The 18,106-nt window shown below is 56.8% G+C and overlaps 2 protein-coding genes across 9 annotated transcripts in view; one reads left to right on the top strand and one right to left on the bottom strand.

Moving 5' to 3' along the window:
• TTC16 (tetratricopeptide repeat domain 16) lies at positions 1-16,768 on the bottom strand. 2 transcript variants are annotated; one of them, XM_010351332.3, is made up of 14 exons: positions 16,261-16,768; positions 15,404-15,576; positions 14,996-15,086; positions 14,651-14,842; positions 12,262-12,362; positions 12,043-12,172; positions 8,992-9,206; positions 7,958-8,202; positions 7,424-7,565; positions 5,482-5,647; positions 4,800-4,942; positions 4,445-4,640; positions 1,997-2,084; positions 1-1,010 (listed from the first exon to the last, which is right to left on the bottom strand). In XM_010351332.3, the coding sequence occupies exons 1-14, from the start codon at positions 16,276-16,278 to the stop codon at positions 433-435; spliced, it is 2,478 nt and encodes an 825-aa protein (XP_010349634.1). In that variant the 5' UTR covers positions 16,279-16,768; the 3' UTR covers positions 1-432. The 2 variants fall into 2 exon arrangements, with proteins under 2 accessions (XP_010349634.1, XP_003940651.1); XM_003940602.4 differs by having other exon boundaries at positions 14,651-14,794.
• Positions 16,749-18,106, top strand: part of PTRH1 (peptidyl-tRNA hydrolase 1 homolog) — a 27,325-nt gene continuing 25,967 nt past the window's right edge. For 4 of the 7 annotated variants that reach the window (XR_005581073.2, XR_005581072.2, XR_005581071.2 and 1 more), the window contains exons 1-2: positions 16,749-16,886; positions 17,234-17,453. Coding sequence is in view for 4 of the 7 variants with exons in the window: in XM_074395373.1 (XP_074251474.1) it covers positions 16,749-16,886; positions 17,234-17,453 (358 nt within the window). In the remaining 3 variants the exon portion in view is untranslated. Of the gene's footprint in view, positions 16,887-17,233; positions 17,454-17,724; positions 17,825-18,002; positions 18,049-18,106 lie in introns of all 7 variants that reach the window. The other 3 variants (XM_010351330.3, XM_039475108.2, XM_039475109.2) reach the window with 3 other exon arrangements.

Genomic DNA, 18,106 nt, shown 5'->3' with positions numbered 1-18,106 from the left:
TGTTGTTAAGACTTTTATTTTACTTTAATTTATTTATTGAGATGGAGTTGCGCTCTTGTTGCCCAGGATGGAGTGCAATAGCATGATCTCGGTTCACCGCAACCTCCGCCTCCTGGGTTCTAAGCGATTCTCCTGCCTCAGACTCCCAAGTAGCTGGGATTACAGGCGTGTGCCACCGTGCCAGCTCATTTTGTATTTTTAGTAGAGATGGGGTTTCTCCATGTTGGTCAGGCTGGTCTTGAACTCCCGACCTCAGGTGATCTGCTGGCCTTGGCCTCCCAAAGTGCTGGGATTATAGGCGTTAGCCACCATGCCTGACTGCTAAGATTTTTAATTGCTCTGGAAGGAGGCAGCTGGCTGAGTGCCAGTGTGGGGAGTGGTGGGTAGAACTGCTCCCCTCCCCAGCAAGAAGTGAGGGGCTGGGTGGTCCCTTCAGAGAGCTTCATAGTGGGTGAGGTCCTGACCAACCTCAGTTTTGCTGGGACTGGGGCTGGGTCCCCAGATGGACTCGGCCTTGCTGGAAGTGGAGCTCATGCTCTGGCTCTTGCCATGGGCAGCCTCAGCCTCGCTGGGCCTCTGGCTCTGGCCTTGGACATTCTTAGTCTTGCTGAGGCTCCAGTTTGAGTCATAGAAAACCTCAGTCTTGGCAGAACTTCGGAGCAGTCCCCTGCTTCTGCCCTGGATGGCATCAGCCTTGCTGGGTCTCCAGCTCCGGCCACAAGCAGCCTTGGCCTTTCTGGGCCTCTGCCTTGGGCTCCGGGTGGTCTTGGTCTTGCTGGGTGCCTGCCTTGGGCTCTGGGTGGCCTCGATCTTGCTGGAGCTCTGCCTCTGGCCCTGGGTGGACTTGATTTTTCTGGGACCATGGCTCAGTGCCTCCTGGTTGTTCGCAGAGTCCGAGGATTGCGTCTTCAGCTGTGACGAGTCAGAGAATGTCGCGGCAGTGGCTGAGGTGCTCCTATATTCCTGGCAGGTAGCTGACGTCTCAGTCTCTGAGGTGCCTGTGGTCCTGACTGGGATGGGTGTGCCAAGGGCGCCCATCAGGCCTGCCACACCTGCCCTGGACAGCTCCAGGAAAAGGGGCTTCCCAGTCTCACACTGGCCTGCAGCCCTGAGGCTTTGTATTGCCAAAGGGAAAGGCCTGCAGATCACCCCCGCCCAGCCCTGCGGTGACCCAGACCCTGAGGGGCAGGCTGTGGGGTGGAGGAGATGCCTGAGAGGCCCCTTCACCCGGTCCCAGGCCTCCGTTCTTTGGCTGCCCCTGCCCTCTGTGTTCCCACTGCAGCAGACAGCCCCTGCATCCCCCTACCTGCATCCCACCCTCCTGCCAGTCCGTTCTCACCCCCACTAAAAGGCCCTAAATGCGCCCACAGCCCGGGCTTCCCCCGCACTGTCTGCCCTGTCTCCTGGCTGTCAGGTCACCGGGCAGCCTTCTTCCTTTCAGAGCTTAGAGCTCATGTCCCTGGGCAAGGACTATGCCAGTCATCCCTGCACCCAGTGTTGAGCCCAGGCCTGGCCCAGGCACTCGGTGCATTTGCTGGATTCACGAAATGAAGAGGGGGCTGGGCTCTGCCACTCCCCTCCCCCCGGGGGCTGTGCACACCCGTCCTAGGGCCTCTAAGGAGCAGCGTCCTGGATCTTCACTTCTGTCTCCTCCAGGCGGGGGCCCTGTGGAACTGGGGCTAGAAGCCCCCTGGCCGTGCACAGGGTTTGTTAGCTTATTTCAGGGACAGGCCTGGGAGGGAACCAGAGTGGAGGAGCAGCTTCCGTGAAGTGCCTGGACCAAGCCTCAGCCTCCCTGCCGTGCTGGGCACTGCCTGCGGAGTCCTCAGCAGGCCCTGTAAGAGCATTACTCACACTCTAGAGCCGCTCGCCCCCAGGCCACCCAGCTGTCAGCAGCGGCCGAACTCACACCTAGGCCGGAGGTCTTAGACCCCTGACCTTTGACCGTCCTGCTCCCTTGGCTTCCTGAGGCCTGGCGGGAGCACCAGGGACTTACAGTCAATGCTAGAAGCTGAAGAGGTCTGGTCAAGGTAGCTGTCAGACAGGGACTCCACCTTTCTAAGGATGAGCTCTGGTTTCTTCTCCTATGGCAAGAAACAGGCTTTGTAGTTCAGATGGTAGGAGCCCCATGCAGCTGTACCTCTGGAAGACCAAAGGCCCTGGGACTCTTCAGTGGTCATTCCCCTGAGCTCAGAGGTCCTTGAAGATGCCAGGTTAGGGTCGGGTGGGGATGTGGAGAGGCTAAACCTGGCAGGAAGGGGAGTGGCCAGGCTAGACAGGCATGGTGCCATGAGAATGGTTGTGTTTAAGGGGATGCTAGCGCCTTCATCTTTTCAGCTGCAAAATGAAAATTAGTTCAGCTGTGGGACAGGCTTCTGTACATGGTAAAGGGCTGTGCCCTGGGGAATGCTTACTGAGGATTTGAGGGGCTTCTCTCTGCCTTACCCCCTTCCATTCTCCGAGCACAAGTGGGGCTGGAGCGAAGAGGAGAACTGCTCGTACTAATGACCATCTCACTGAACAGGAAACCAAGGCTCAGAGCCCCGAAAAATCCCGCCCAGGGCCACTCAGCTAAGAAGCAGAGAGGCTGGGTTTGATTCCAGGCTGCGAGTCTCTGCCCACATTTATACCTGCGTGCCCCAGCCGCCAGCTGGGGGTTGCGCTCTGGGCTCCTCCACTTCACCCAGCATCTCCCTGGGGAAGGGAGCCCCTGACTTCAGGGGGCACACAGAGGGAAGATGTGTACTTTAATATTCATTCTAACATGAGCTAGAAAACGGAAGAGCTAGCATTTTCTTTTATCTCTTCTTTAGACAGGGTCTTGCTCTCTCACTCAGGTTGGCATGCAGTGGTATGATTACGGCTCACCACAGCCTTAACCTCTTGAGCTCAAGAGATCCTCTTGCCTCAGCCTCCCAAGTAGCTGGAACTATAGGCACGCACCACCATGCCTGGCTAATTCTTGTATTTTTTGTAGAGATAGGGTTTTGGCCATGTTTCCCAGGCCAGTCTTGAACGCCTGGGCTGAAACGATCCGCCCATCTTGGCCTCCCAAAGTGCTGGGATTATAGGCATGAGCCACCGCACCCACTCACATTTTCTATTGATGGCTAAGGATGCTGGTATTCCTGTACTTCAATTGCATAAAGTTGCCTTTGAACATAAGTGTACTTGACATCTACCGGCAGTAGAATAGAGAAACACACAGTGGGATAGGACGGAATATTCTACAGCACCAGCGAGAGGGAGCAGGCTGCTGCCACCAGCCGCAGTGTGGGTGATGTCACCATGCTGTCCGTTTATGTGAAGAAAAGACAAAACTCACGTTTGGCGTCAGGAATCAGGACAGCCTTGTATGTGGGATGGGCTAGGGGAGGGGCCTCAAAGGGGGCCCCAAGGGGCTTCTGGGAGCTGGGAAAGTGTTCTTTCTCCATCTGGATAATGGTATCATGGGTGTAATGCAATCTGTGAAAATTCATCAAACTGGTACTTAGGATTTGTGCACTTTTCTATATTCATGTTACATTCAATAAGAGGTTTTCAGAAACAAATTTAAGAATTAAGAAAATTCTTGGGGCTGGCTGCAGTGGCTTGTGCCTGTAATCCCAGCACTTTGGGAGGCCCAGGAATGCAGATCACTTAAGCCCAACAAAAATACTAAAAATACAAAAAATTAGCTGGGCCTTGTGGCGCACACCTGTAATCCCAGCTACCTGGGAGGCTAAGGCATGAGAATTACATGAACCCAGGAGTGGAGGTTGCAGTGAGCTGAGATCATGCCACTGCACTCCAGCCCAGGTGACAGAGCAAGACTCTGTCTTAAAAAAAAAAAAAAAAAAAAGCCGGGCGCGGTGGCTCAAGCCTGTAATCCCAGCACTTTGGGAGGCCAAGGCGGGTGGATCACAAGGTCAAGAGATCGAGACCACCCTGGTCAACATGGTGAAACCCCATCTCTACTAAAAATACGAAAAATTAGCTGGGCATGGTGGCACGTGCCTGTAATCCCAGCTACTCAGGAGGCTGAGGCAGGAGAATTGCCTGAACCCAGGAGGCGGAGGTTGCGGTGAGCCGAGATCGCGCCATTGCACTCCAGCCTGGGTAACAAGAGTGAAACTCCGTCTCAAAAAAAAAAATTCTGTCACAAGTGGCAAGTGGCTAGTGCACACAGTAGAATTTGTGACAGTGACCATGGGCAGGGGTGTGACTCCCCTCTGTGAGTCTGTGCACCTGTGCCCACATCCCCACATACCCCCCTTCAGGAGCACCCCTTGCTGGTGCCATCCCCATCTCATAGCAGGATGTCCCCAGCCCCTCACACAGCTGAGGGGTTGCAGAGCCAGGCCTGGAAGCCAGACTCCACTGGCCTGCATGCTGCAGCCCTGGGCTGGGGTATGCTCTGCCCCAGACCCCAAGTGCCCCAGGCCCTGGTATGTGTTCCACTTACGTCTTTTTTCTCCTCCTTCTTCTCTTCCTCCTCCTTGGGGGCCTCAGCCTCTCCCCCTGAGCCTTCTGGTTCTACCTGCAGGAACTCAGGAGCCGCCTTCAGCTCCTCGGAGGTCTCAGTCAAAGGCTTCCCCTGCATCCACGAGTGGCGCAGGGCCCAGGCCTTCTGGCGCTCCAGCTCCCACTGCCTGAGCATCCTGCCAAGTGACGCCCCCCGAGACACTGACTCAGCCTCCCTGGCCCATGCTGGTCACTCCAAGACTAGACAATGACCCGGGCATGCAGCTGGAGCCAGAGGAGCCTGGAGCTACAGCCATTCCCCAGCCCTAGCCTGTGCCCCCTGCTCCAGCACTTACCCCACAATGCCTTGTGGACCACCGGCCTGCAGGCTGCCCTCCACCATCTGCTCCAGCTGCAGCCTGGCCAGGTGGGCTACCTGGGTGCTAAGCACCTCCTCCACTGACATGCCCGGGAAGAGGTTGGTCATCAGCAGGGACAGCTGCCATGAAAGGGGGTGACCAGAGTCAGGCAAGGGCCAGAGCAAGGAGCAGATGGTGTGATGCTGCCCTGACCCCCTGCACAGCCCAGCTTGGCCCTTCCCAGGGCTGAAGAAAGAAGAGTTTTGCAAAGTTTTTTGTCTGTTTTTTTTGAGATGGAATCTCACTCTGTCGCCCAGGCTGGAGGGTAGTGGCACAATCTCGGCTCACAGCAATGTCTGTCTCCCAGGTTGAAGTGATTCTTGTGCCTCAGCCTCCTGGTAATCCCAGTAGCTGGGATTACAAGTGTGCACCCCCATGCCTGCCTAATTTTTGTATTTTTAGTAGAGACAGGGTTTCACCATGTTGGCCAGACTGGTCTCAAACTCCTGACCTCGTAATCCACCTGACTTGGCCTCCCAAAGTGCTAGGATTACAGGCATGAGCCACCGCGCCTGGCCTTATGATTGTTATCAAACCAGATTTCTTTGGGGGCCGAGAAGTATCTTTATGCACCAGGTATGACTCTGGAGCCTGTCCTCCTGACATGGCAGGAACCCACCTTTGGTTGTTTGGGGTTGAGGAGCAGGACAGTGGCCACATCCTGGCGGGCCCCAAAAATGTTCTGCAGCAGCTGCCGGCTCTTGGCCCGGTACAAGTAGTACTGGGCCTTCTGGGGGTTGTGCCGGATGGCCGTGGAGAAGTGTTCCTCTGCTTTCTGGAACTGCCTGCAGGACACAGTAGGTCCCAAGCTGCCATGAGCTGGACCATCTGCGGGGAAAATGGTGGCTTCTGGGCTCCACTGAGGAGTTAGGGGGAAACCAGGCTGGGTCTGCTCCCCTCACCATGCCCCTCTCTGCTCTATCCACCAGCTACGTCTTTGATGGAACCAACACTTAGATTCCAGTGTGGAACTCCAACATCAATGAATATTTTTATGATCTTGGGGTAGGGAAGGCCTTTCTGAGAATGTCATAAACCCATCAGCTAAAATGAAAATATTAATTTGACTGTGATTAAGTTCCAAGTTATTGAGTAGTAAAAACATCACAAAGAAAAGCAATAGGTAGGGAAAATATATTTTGCCACATACAGTAGACAATAGGCTAATATTCTCAGTCTACAAAGAACCCTCATGACCAATTTTCTTTTTTTTTTTTTTTTTTTTTTTTTTTTGAGACAGAGTGTCGCTCTTGTTACCCAGGCTGGAGTGCAATGGCACGATCTCGGCTCACCGCAACCTCCGCCTCCTGGGTTCAAGCAATTCTCCTGCCTCAGCCTCCTGAGTAGCTGGGACTACAGGCACGCGCCACCATGCCCAGCTAATTTTTTGTATTTTTTTAGTAGAGACGGGGTTTCACCATGTTGACCAGGATGGTCTCGATCTCTCGACCTCGTGATCCACCCGCCTCGGCCTCCCAAAGTGCTGGGATTACAGGCTTGAGCCACCGCGCCCGGCCAATTTTCTTTTTTTAAGATGGACTCTGCCTCTGTTGTCCAGGCTGGAGTCCAGTGGCACAATTTCAGCTCACTGCAACCTCTGCCTCCTGGGTTCAAGTGATTCTCCTGCCTCAGCCTCCCATGTAGCTGGGATTACAGGGGCACGGCACCATGCCAAACTAATTTTTGTATTTTTAGTAGACACTGGGTTCACCATGTTGGCCAAGCTGGTCTTGAATGTCTGACCTTGTGATCCACCCACGTTGGCCTCCCAAAGTGCTAGGATTACAGGAGAGTGAAGGCTCTTTAGTGAAGACTTGGAAAATAAAATGGATATTTAGGAAACATAGGGCCAGGCACGGTGGCTCATGCCTGTAATCCTAGTACTTTGGGAGGACAAGATGGGCAGATCGCTTGAGGCCAAGGGTTCGAGACCAGCCTGGGCAACATGGTGAAACCCTGTTTCTACTAAAAATACAAAAATCAGCCGGGCATGGTGGTACGCACCTGTAATCCCAGCTACTCAGGAGCCTGAGGCAGGAGAATCGCTTGATCCCAGGAGACAGAGGTTGAGGTGAGCCAAAATCCCACTACAAGCCTGGAAGACAGATCAAGACCCTGTCTCCAAAAAAAAAAAAGGAATAACCAGGAGGGAAGCATTCTTTTTTTTTTTTTTTGAGATAGGGTCTCACTCTGTCACCCAGGCTAAAGTGCAGTGGCACAATCTCGGCTTACTGCAACCTCCACCTCCCAGGTTCAATCAACTCCCCTGCTTCAGCCTCCTGAGTAGCTGGGATTACAAAGTGCACACCACCGCACCAGGCTAAGTTTTTTGTACTTTTAGTAAAGACGAGATTTCACCACATTGGCCAGACTGGTCTCGAACCCCTGACCTCAGGCAATCCACCTGCCTCAGTCTTCCAAAGTGTTGAGATTACAGACGAGAGCCCCACGCCTGTCCTAGAGAAGCATCTTGATTGACCCAGGGATCCCAGCAGTTGGCATCCTGCCCACCCCGCACCCCAGGACTGCCCCGCCCACTGTGGGGGCTGAAGCCCACGCACCTCCGCCTCTGCTCGCAGAAGCCCATCTTCTCCTGCAGCAGGCCCATGCGCGTGTTGGCGCCCTCGTCCTGAGGGCTCAGGGCCAGCGCCTGCTGGTAGTCCGCCTCAGCAAAGGCCAGGTTGCCCAGCTGGAAGAAGCAGTCTAGGGTCCGGGGGCGGGGGTGAGTGGACCCCAACTCCCAGTGCCCGGGAGCCCCACAGCCCAGCTGGCTCCAGCCTGGGGAGCGGGGCCTCAAACTGGTGGCTGATAACCCCCATAGGCGGTCGCAGTCCCGGTCCCCTCTAGTTTTCTGGGCGTCTGGGCACTGTTTCCCCAGCTGCCTGTCTTGAGCATTTTAAGGAGTCTAGAGCCAGTCTTGTCTAAGGCAACGTTTCCCAGAGTGTGTTCCTGGGATACTGAGACTATTACATTTCCTCTTCCCTCCCTTCCCTGCTCTCTTCCTCCCTCCCTCCCCCAGGGGTCTCCAGTGCCAAGTGGGGTCCTAGAGTCGGTGAGGCTCCCCTGTCCCCACCCCTGCCCTGGCCACTGCGTACCGCCCCGGTTGATGTAGAGCCCTTTCTCGTGCTGCTCGTCCCGGAGGGCCTTGTTGAGCAGCAGCACGCCCTCCTGGTAGGCGCCCTGCCTGTAGCAGTGCACAGCAAAGTCGTTGTAGGTCAGCAGCAGCTGGCGTTGTGCCTGCTGCACCATGTCCTCCTGGTCCTCGGTCGCCATGTCCAGCGTCCTCAGGAAGTCCTCCACTGCCCCATCAAACTCCTGGAGCCGACGGTACAGGATGCCCCTGTGGGGGAGGGCGTGGCAGATGGCAGGAGGGACATGAGGGCCAGGGCACCTCTACTGCCTGGTGAGTGGCCAGACGAGGCACTGCAGCTCTGGGCCTCCTAACCCATGGAGGCAGTGGGGATCCCCACCTCATTTGCTTGGTTTGTCCTGTGGGGCCAGCTCTTCGCTGCTACTCAGATAACCCACTAGGCACTGATCATTTTATTTTTTGCAAAAATAGCTTGTCTCTTTGGGAGCCAGGTGTATGTCAGCCTCTACACTAAAGCATCTTGTACAAGAAACAGGTGTTTTACCACCACGGTTTAGATAGGTTAATTGGCCCCAAATCACAGTGGCCTGTCATGTCACTGAATCACTTGTGGGATGCTGAAGCCCAGCCCCTTGGCATAGGGAGAAGTTGCCTGGGGGGGACTAGCCCCTGGAGTCACTCCTGCCAGGGCAGCAGTGCCCCCTCCTGAAATCCAGCAGGATGTGGTAAGTTCCCGGGGATCAAACTCAAACCTAAGTCTCATCCACTGAGCGGGGCTCGGGTCCCAGCATAAACTGCTCGGCAGGCTGGGGCTGTGGGATTCTTGGGGTAACTGGGACATTATTGCCATCCCTCTTCCAGCAGTAACAGAGACCACCTCAGTGATACCTTAACCCAGTAGGAAGTAGGGAAAGATTGTTATGGGCTAGCTGGGGAAACTGAGGCCTAGAAAGGGTCAGGGACTCTCCTTAAGCCACAGAGCAAGTCTGTGGCCTGGCAGGGCCTGGGAGCCAAGGCCCGCACCTCCCCATGCAGTACCGGAAGAGGAAGAGACTGGGGTCCAGAGGGCTGTTGTCGATGGCAGAGTTGATGTGCTGCAGCGCGTGCTGCAGCCTGCCCTGCACGGCCAGGATCCCTGCGTCTTGGCGCGCCTGCTGTGCTTGGGCCACCATCTTCTGGAGCAGCATCCTGGCCTGCGGGTGCCTGGGAGTCAACAGCAAGGCGCGGTGCAAATCCCGGTAGCAGAGGTGGGGCTGCAGGAAGCCAGGGGGTGGCATCAGGGGCACGGTGGGGGGACCTAGCTGACGCCTGTCCTGCTGCACGGGACCTAGAGGCATTTCTCTGGCAGAGTGGTATCACACCATGCCTCCTCCGTGCCCCCCACATCCCTCCACGTTCCACCCTTTCTGCCTCTTGAAGGACACGGAGCATGGTAGGGAAATTCCATGCCAGCTGGCCCTTTCCAGATGTGACCTCAGGTGAGCCAGGTTAGCCCCAGTGGTTTCTGCAGATGCTGCCTCCCTGTCAGTCCTCTGTAAAGCCCACTCAAGGTGGGGGAGTGTGTGACCTCTTGACTGTGACAGTTGTGTCCCCGTCTGCTCCCCTGTACTTCCTCTTCCCCTCCCTGAACTTTGAGCCCAAGACCACCCCGCCCAAGCCCAGATTCAGGCCTGGGTACAGCAGAAACGCCCCCAGCAAGTCTCTGGCAAAGCTCAGCCAGGCAACAGGCAACGCTCTGTCCCCTACAGGGTGGCTGACTGGAAGGTAAACAGGTGGTGTGGACAGCAGGTACAGGTGGATGTCGGGAGGGAAATGGCAGGAGCTAGGGGCAGGGCTTTGGTGCAGGCAGCCTTGGGCTCCAGGCAGTGCCACTGGGAACAGGCTGTGTGACCTTGGGCAAGTCACCCCGGGCTGGTTCTTCCTCTATGAAGAGGACAGTATGTCTCTATCCCGAAGAGTTGCTGCGAGCCTCACAGCTAAACAAGGGCAAAGTGCTGAGAATGCGCCTACACACAGCAGGGGCTCAAATCACAACAGTCACCAATAATTATCAGTAATGACTAGTCTCGGCAGGGCGTGGTGGCTCACGCCTATAATCCCAGCACGTGGGGAGGCCAAGGCAGGGGGATCACCTGAGGTCAGGGGATGGAGACCAGCCTGGCCATCTCTACCAAAAAATACAAAAATTAGCGGGTTGTGGTGGCGAGCGCCTTTAGTCCTAGCTACTCGGAAGGCTGAGGAGGAGAATTGCTTGAACCCGGGAGGTGGAGGTTGCAGTGAGCCGAAATCATGCCACTGCACTCCAGCCTGGCTCCTGGTGACAGAGCGAGACTCTGTCTTAAAATATATATACACAAAAATTAGTCAGGCGTGGTGGCGGGCACTTGTAGTCCCAGGTACTCAGGAGGCTGAGGCAGAAGAATACTTGAACCCGGGAGGCAGAGGTTGCAGTTAGCTGAGATCACACCACCCGCACTCCAGCCTAGACAACAGAGTGAGACTCTGTATTAGAAAAAAATCCGAGTCTCACGCCACTGAATCACTTGTGGAACACTGCAGCTCAAGCTGTGGCACAGGGGGAAGTTGCCAGGGTGGACCTAGCTCCCTCGAGTCACTCCTGCCAGGGTGGCGGCACTCCACTACTGTAAGGCAGGCTGGCATTTCAGCTGCGCCCAGGATGTCCTGCCTGGAGAATGAGGTCAGCCCAGCCCACCCCACCCCACCCACCTACCTGCTCCTCCCATCCTAGCTTCCCAGCTCCCCATCCACCCAGGCCAAGCCAGAACACTGGGCACTCTTCTGGATCCTTCCTTTTCCTTCAAGCCCTCTGCCAAGCCAGACTCTGGCCCTGCCTTCTGAAGGGCAGTGGGACTTGCCCCTCCTTGCTCCCCTCAGGACCAGCTTTCCCTCAACCTCACCCCACCCCGCAATGGTGCCCAGAGTCCTCCTCCGGCCCTGGGCTCCAGGCCTCCCCCTGACTCACACTCGCTGCAGACATCAGAATGATCTTTCCAAAGCTCCCTGCCCTGGGGACACCTGGTGGAGGCTCCCACTGCCTCCCGGGAGACCTCTCATCCCTGCCCTCCTCTCCTTGCTGCCCAGCACCCCCTCCGCCTCCTCCCTTGTGACCCCAAGCTTTTGCTCCCAAGCTGTTCCCTGGACTGTCTGGCCCTGTGCCCAGCCCAGGCTGTGCGGGTGGTCAGGGGTAGGGATGGTTCATTCAGGCAAACAGGAAAAAAGCAAGGGAGGAGGAAGAGGAGAAGGAAGGAGAGGAAGAAGGGAGGGAGAAGAAAGAAGGGAAGAAGGGGGAGGGAGGGAGAAAGGGAGGAAGAGAGGAAGGGGGAGGAAGGGAGAAGGAAGGAGGGAGAAAGGGAGAAGGGAGGAAGAGAAGAGGGAGGAGGGAGGAGGGAGGAGGGAGGAGGGAGGAGGGAGGAGGGAGAAAGGGGGAAGGGAGGAAGGGAGAAAAGGGGAAAGGAAGGGAGAAAGGGGGAAAGGGAGAAGGGAGGAGGGAGGAGGGAGGAGGGAGGAGGGAGGAGGGAGGAGGGAGGAAGTGGGAAGGGAGGAATGGAAGAAGGAGAACAGAGGAGGGAGGAAGGGAAGAGGGAGGAAGAGAGGAATCGAGAAGGGAGGAAGGGGGAAGGGAGTGGGGAGGAAAGGAGGAGAAAGGGGCAAGCAGGGGCGAGGGGGGAAAGGGCTACTTCATGTTAGGTGCCCTGAATGCCCCTGTGTGTGGCTTCACAGGATTGTGGCTAAATTCTTCGTCGTATACTCATCTGCCCAGGGACATCTCCCCCAGGCTGTGAGCTCCATTCGGACGTGGATGGCATGAGTCTCTCATCCTTTGCTTCCCATGGGGTGCAGCACAGGCTTGGCACAGAGCCAGGGCGGAGCAACTGTGGAACAAGGACCTGGCCTGGCAGCCGAGTTGTCCAGGCCAGCGTGGGCCTCTTCCCAGGAAGGACAGTGCCCACTGCACTGTGGGATAGGGCTTCTGGGCTGGCTGACAGTCTTGTCTCCTCCTGTAATCTTGGGGCACACTGAGGACTCCCAGGTTGGGGTGCACGCCCCTGCCCGCCCTCCCTGCTGTACCTTTTGGAGTAAGTTGTAGAGTCTGGCCCGGAGGATGTAGACGTCAGCGTTGGTGGCGTCCTGCTTCAGCTCCTTGCTGACAAGTGAGAGGCAGTCCTGATGCCGCTGGAGGGCCAGGAGGCAGGCCATGCTGAGGGCAGAGGGCACAGGGTGCTCTGTTTCCTTGGTGGGGCAGCAGGAAGCGTCTGCTGGGAGAAGGAAGCTGGCAAGGACACTCACCATCGGTAACGGAAGCACGGTTTCTCGGGCTGGAGCTCAGCAGCGTGTGAGAAGACATCCAGGGCACCCAGAAAATCACACTGCTCAAAAAGGCATTGCCCCTAGGGACACGGAGGACAGTCAATTCTGCTTGTCAGCCCAGCCCAGCCCAGCTGTACCCCCCGTTGGCAGCAGAAAGCACTGAGGTGGGAGGGAGAGAGGCAAGAGGAAAGGACAGAGCCTTTTCGATCTGGGAGAGACTTGAAGAGGCAGAGACACAGAGACAGAGAGGGAGAGAGATACACACCTGGGGAAAGACAGCAAGAGACAGCAGGCAAGATAGAGAAATACAGAGATTCAGGAACAAAGAGAAATGGAGAAAACTCAGATGGCTGGGCCAGACATGGTGGCTCACACCGTAATCCCATCCCAGCACTTTGGGAGTCCGAGGCAGGTGAATCACTTGAGGCCAGGAGTTTGAGACCAGTCTGGACAACATGGTGAAACCTCATCTCTACTAAAAATACAAAAATTAGACAGGCGTGTTAGTGCATGCCTGTAATCCCAGCTGCTTTGGAGGCTGAGGCACGAGAATCTTTTGAACCCGGGAGGCTGAGGTTGCAGTCAGCCGAGATCATGCCACTGCCCTCCAGCCTGGGCAGCAGAGTGAGACTCCCATCTCAAAAAAAAAAAAAAAAAAAAAAAGAAAATTCAAATGGCAGAAAGACCAGGAGAACTAACAGGAACAGGCTCTAGCCTGGACCTGGGCCCTGGTTGCTGAGCCCTGTGCTAAGAACTTGAACTTGTTTTCTCACTGGCATTAGCATGCTTTTGTTTTTTAAGACAGAGTTTTGCTCTGTCCCCCAGGCTGGAGTGGTGCAGTGGTGTAATCTCAGCTCACTGCAATCTCCGCCTCCCGGGTTCAAGCAATTCTCTGCCTCAGCCTCCTGAGTAGCTGGGATTACAGGTGCCTACCACCACTCCTGGCTAAATTGTTGGTATTTTTAGTAGAGATGGAGTTTCACCACGTTGGTAAGGCTGGTCTTGAACTCCTGACCTTGTGATTCACCTGCCTTGGCCCCCCAAAGTTCCGGGATTACAGGGGTGAGCCACTGCGACCAGCCGGCATGCTTCTCTTATGGATAAGGGAACTGAGGCTCAGCGAGGTGAAGTGACTTGTACAAGAGCACACAGTAAGTGGCAGTGCAGGACACAACAGACAGATTCAGCACACGGTCTGAGGACCCCAAATGTTTCTTTTTAAGAACTGAATATTTTAGGCCAGGCGCGGTGGCTCAAGCCTGTAATCCCAGCACTTTGGGAGGCCGAGGAGGGTGGATCACAAGGTCAAGAGATCGAGACCATCCTGGTCAACATGGTGAAACCCCGTCTCTACTAAAAATACAAAAAACTAGCTGGGCATGGTGGCGCACGCTTGTAATCCCAGCTACTCAGGAGGCTGAGGCAGGAGAATTGCCTGAACCCAGGAGGCGGAGGTTGCGGTGAGCCGAGATCGCGCCTGGGCAACAAGAGCGAAACTCTGTCTCAAAAAAAAAAAAAGGAACTGAATATTTTTTTACATAAACAAAAGACATCAAGCCAGGTGCTCAAACCTATAATCCCAGCACTTCAAGAGGCCGAGGTGGGCGGAGCACTGCAGGTCAGGAGTTGGAGACCAGCCTGGCCAACATGGTGAAAATCTCTACTAAAAATACAATTAGCCGGGCATGGTGGTGCACATGTGTAATCCCAGCTACTTGGGAGGCTGAGGCATGAGAATCACCAACCCAGGAGGTGGAGGTTGCAGTGAGCTGAGATCGTGCCACTGCCCTCCAGCCTCGGCAACAGGGCAAGACTCTGTGTCAAAAAAAAAAAAAAAAAAAAAAAAGACATCAAGGTTGTCAAAATGGAAGAAAACCAGACTTTGTTGGTGTTTTATAGTTTAATATTGTTTTTACTTTGAAATACACTTGGGGGTTACTGTGACCTTTTTAGTGCTTAGAGCCTGGGGACTCTAGATCTGTTCTGTCTATAGCATTGTGTGGCTATACACATTTACATTAATTAAAATAAAAATAGATATAAAATTGAGTTCTTTAGTCACACTTGCCACGTTTCAAGGGCTCAACCGTTCCACGTGGCAGGTGGCTAGCATATTGCACAGTGCCATGTAGATCACTGCTGTTATTGCAGAAAGCCTGATTGGGCAGTGCTGCCAAACTTGAGCCAAGCCTGGCAGTAAACCAGCCTGGGAGGTCAGAGGGGCAGCAGGTGGGGACCCAGACACAGGGACAAGGAGGAATCCAAGGAGACAGAGCTGGGCCCAGGAGCCAGGAGAGCCCCCCACAGCGGGAGGGAGAGCCAGTGGTGTGAGGCGGGTGACCTGCAAGGGCCCGGATGGCCCAGGCACCTGCAGGTAGAGCACAAAGGTGAGGCGTTCCAGGTGCTTGCTGTTGTCCTGCTGTAAGGAGTAGGCCCTTCGCAGGTTCTGGGCCGCCGAGGAGAAGTCACAGAGCTGGAGGTAGGCTTCAGCCCGCAAGGCGTAGAAGTCCACCTGAGGGTGAGGGAACCCAGGCCACTGGATCCTCCCCATCATCTGTCCCTGGAGGGTAGGGGAAAGTCTCTGTCCCCCTGAGGGTTGACACCCAATTTCCATCAGGGACTTGGTGGTCCTGAGAGGAGGGATCTGGCAGGTGCGACAGGGTTTGGAGGCATGTTTCATAACTGCCTGTGCCCACCCAGGTCTGCCTCTCACCAGCTGCGGTTCCAGGTGGAGCGCGCGGGAGAAGAACAACACAGCTGCCTCCCAGTCGGCCTCCTCCAAGCACTGCTGGCCTCTGGAGTAGCTGTGGGGGAAGTGGGGACAGGCAGAGGGGTGGCCTTGACTGTGGACTAGCCCAGGGCATAGGGCTGGGGTGGGGGTTGGGGAAGGCAGGGGAGCTGGGTGGAGAGGCAGGAGGAGTAGACAGAAGCCCAGGGAGGGCAGGCTGGTGTTCCTGGAGTCCAGCCAGGCCACCAGCCTTTTATCCACTGAGGCAGAAGAGACCCGTTAGACAGTTGAGTTCACTGAGGCCCAAAGAGAGTCAGTGGCTCAAGGCTGCATGGTATGTGAATGGCTGTGCCGGGCAGGAACCTGGGATCCCAAAGCAAGGCAGTCACTCACTACTCCCTGACTTTGAGGGGCACTGTTGACCCCGTAACCTTTGGTTTTACTTCACAGATGCTTTGGAACACCTGGCTGGTCCCAAAGATGCGCTGCAGGACCCCTTTGGGGGCTGGAATCACCCATGGTTTTGGGATGTCCTGTGAGGGGGCCTGATCAACCTTCAGGGCATCCTAGAACAGAAGGACGGCAAGCTGGAGCAGGCCCCAGAGACGACCCCCACCCACTGACACTCCCCAGCATTCTGCAGGGAGGGAGGAGGGGCGGAAGTGAGGCCTGGAAGGAGGCACTCCCATTGAGGGCGGAGGGTCGAATGGTGCTCCTAACCCCACTCCCCTTAGAAGATGCTCCAACCGGTCCTCTCCAGCTCCGCCTTTCTCCCTCTTCTGTGGTCAAGGTCAGGGATCAGGGTCCTCACACTTACAACACCATCTGCTCTCCTCCTGGGCCTTCCCAGCACCCACCTCCGGCTACTGACACCCCAAGCTCTGAGGTCTCCAGCTCAGGTCCGGTCCCAAGTTTCAGGCCTTGGTGGTCCTACAGCCTCTTGGATACCCTTAATTATCCTCACTCCAGCAGGCCACACTGAGCACCTCATCTAACTTCTGCCTCAGGCTCTCCCACCTTGGTGAGGTCCCTTCCCCCACCAGCCATCCAAGCCGGAGACATCCGTCCCAGCAGCTGTCGAGTCTTACAAGGATCTCTCACATCCCTGATTTTTGGCAAGGCGGCCAGGGCCTTCCCTGAATCGCACTGCTGCTCCTGCCCCTCCTGGCCTTCACCCTTTCCTGCGAATCCGGCCTTGGTGTCTCTGCCTGGCCCTCTGCCTTTGCTTTATTCTCCTCCCCAGCCCGCACCTGGTCGGAATCTGTCATGAGGCTCCTTCCAAGAGGATCCCGAGACCTCTGCCCACTTCGTCGCGGCCCCCAGCCCCGACGTTTCTAGGCACCATCACCAGGACGCCCACAGGCCCCGCCCCTCTGGCCACGCCCCCGGGAACCAAGTCTTTTGAGCCGGAAGTGGGTAGAAAACCTTTATCAGCTGGGGAGGTTGAGGCCTACGGCGGAGAAAGGACTTGCCAGATTTTCGCCGCAAGGCAGGGCCATAGCGGGGGACATAACTAGGCTTCCGCCCCCCAACCGAACGTCAAGCAAGAGCTCCGAGCGTCTCACACAAACCCCGTGGGAACACTGTGACGCCACGCCACGGAAGGCCTCTGGGCTCCGGGAGACGGCCACCGCCTCTCCGCTTCCGCCCGTCAGAACCAAGGCGGCACGCAGCCCGGCCCGGATTGGACGCTGGCGGTTGACGCCAGGTAGGTGGCAACACGATTGGCTGAGGACTTATGACGTCAGGGCCCGGTGTCAGGGCTGGGAATGGGGGCAGCATGAGGCCGCACAGCCTTTTGCGCTCCGGACAGCGGCTGAGTCGGGCCATGAGCCGGTGCGTTTTGGAGCCTCGGCCCCCGGGGAAGCGGTGGATGGTGAGTGGCGTGGGGCGGCCACATACGGGGTCCCGGACCCTAACTTCAGTTCGGCCATTATGTCCCGGGCCGAGTGCCTCCAAATTGCTGCCCTGTTTTCTTAACTGGTGGGTCCAGTACTCGACGGGCTCCAAACTTCCAGAAGCTCCGCTCCTGCACTAGGGCGCCCTGCCTGCCTAGCCTACTGGAGTCCTCGGGAGTGGGGTGCCTGGGCCACTTCTCCGCGCCTTTTCCCCACTGCAGCGCTGCTCTGCGTTTCCGCCCCTCTGCTTTGGGGCCCACGGGACGCTGTGAGATAGTGGGTGGCGAGAGTTGTCGGGCCTCAGTTTCCCTGGTGCCGCCCGCAGGTGGCTGGCCTGGGGAATCCCGGACTGCCCAGCACGCGACACAGCGTGGGCATGGCGGTGCTGGGGCAGCTGGCGCGGCGGTTGGGTGTGGCGGAGAGTTGGACGCGCGACCGGCACTGTGCCGCGGACCTCGCTCTGGCCCTGCTCGGGGATGCTCAGCTGGTCCTGCTCCGGCCACGGCGGCTTATGAACGCTAACGGGCGCAGCGTGGCCCGGGCTGGTGAGTTTAGGGCGCCAGGGGTGGGTGGGCAGGCCGCGGGGGTGGGGGTGGGAGGCGCAGGGGCCAGAGGGGTCCTGGCTGTGACAGATCCGCGGGTTCGCCTCCAAGTGCCTGTTGAGCTCCAGTTGCTGCATGGCCTTGGGTACTTGTGGAGGCCTCAGTTTCTTTATATGTGAAGTGGGATTCGTTGTGGCCGCTCCTCATGGGAGTTGGGACGGTGCTCCTCTGGGCAGATGAGCAGTAACCAGGGATGCCGTTTCCCTGTGCTAAGCGGAGCTGTTTGGGCTGACTGCCGAGGAAGTCTACCTGGTGCATGATGAGCTGGACAAGCCCCTGGGGAAACTGGCTCTGAAGCTGGGGGGCAGTGCCAGGTGAGGTCCTGAGATGGTTAGGGTTGGGACAGGGCTGCAGGCCTCCCAGTTGGGGTGGAGTAGGGCTACTGACCCAGTCTCCACAGGAGATGGGCTGCTCTGACCCAGCTGGGGCAGGGAGGGGTAGAGGGATGCTGCTCCAGGGAAGCACTAACTGCCCCTCCCATATCCCTTGAAGGGGCCACAATGGAGTGCGGTCCTGCATTAGCTGCCTCAATTCCAATGTGAGTCTACCCTTCTGTTGTGCAACTGGGTGGGGTGGGCCAGGGGTCCCCCAGCACC

This window comes from Saimiri boliviensis, chromosome 2, assembly GCF_048565385.1.
Source record: "Saimiri boliviensis isolate mSaiBol1 chromosome 2, mSaiBol1.pri, whole genome shotgun sequence".
In the NCBI taxonomy this organism is placed as follows: domain Eukaryota; kingdom Metazoa; phylum Chordata; class Mammalia; order Primates; family Cebidae; genus Saimiri; species Saimiri boliviensis.
The sequence above is the reverse complement of the archived record's forward strand: the minus strand, read 5'-3'. Positions and strand labels throughout refer to the sequence as shown.

Excerpts from the sequence above, each read along its gene's own strand:
- TTC16 (XM_010351332.3), bottom strand. Across the intron at positions 8,203-8,991 it reads CCCAGTCTCTTCCTCTTCCG|GGGCATCCTGTACCGTCGGC; the intron begins GTACTGCATGGG and ends CCTCCCCCACAG. Across the intron at positions 4,641-4,799 it reads GGTCCACAAGGCATTGTGGG|GATGCTCAGGCAGTGGGAGC; the intron begins GTAAGTGCTGGA and ends GTCACTTGGCAG.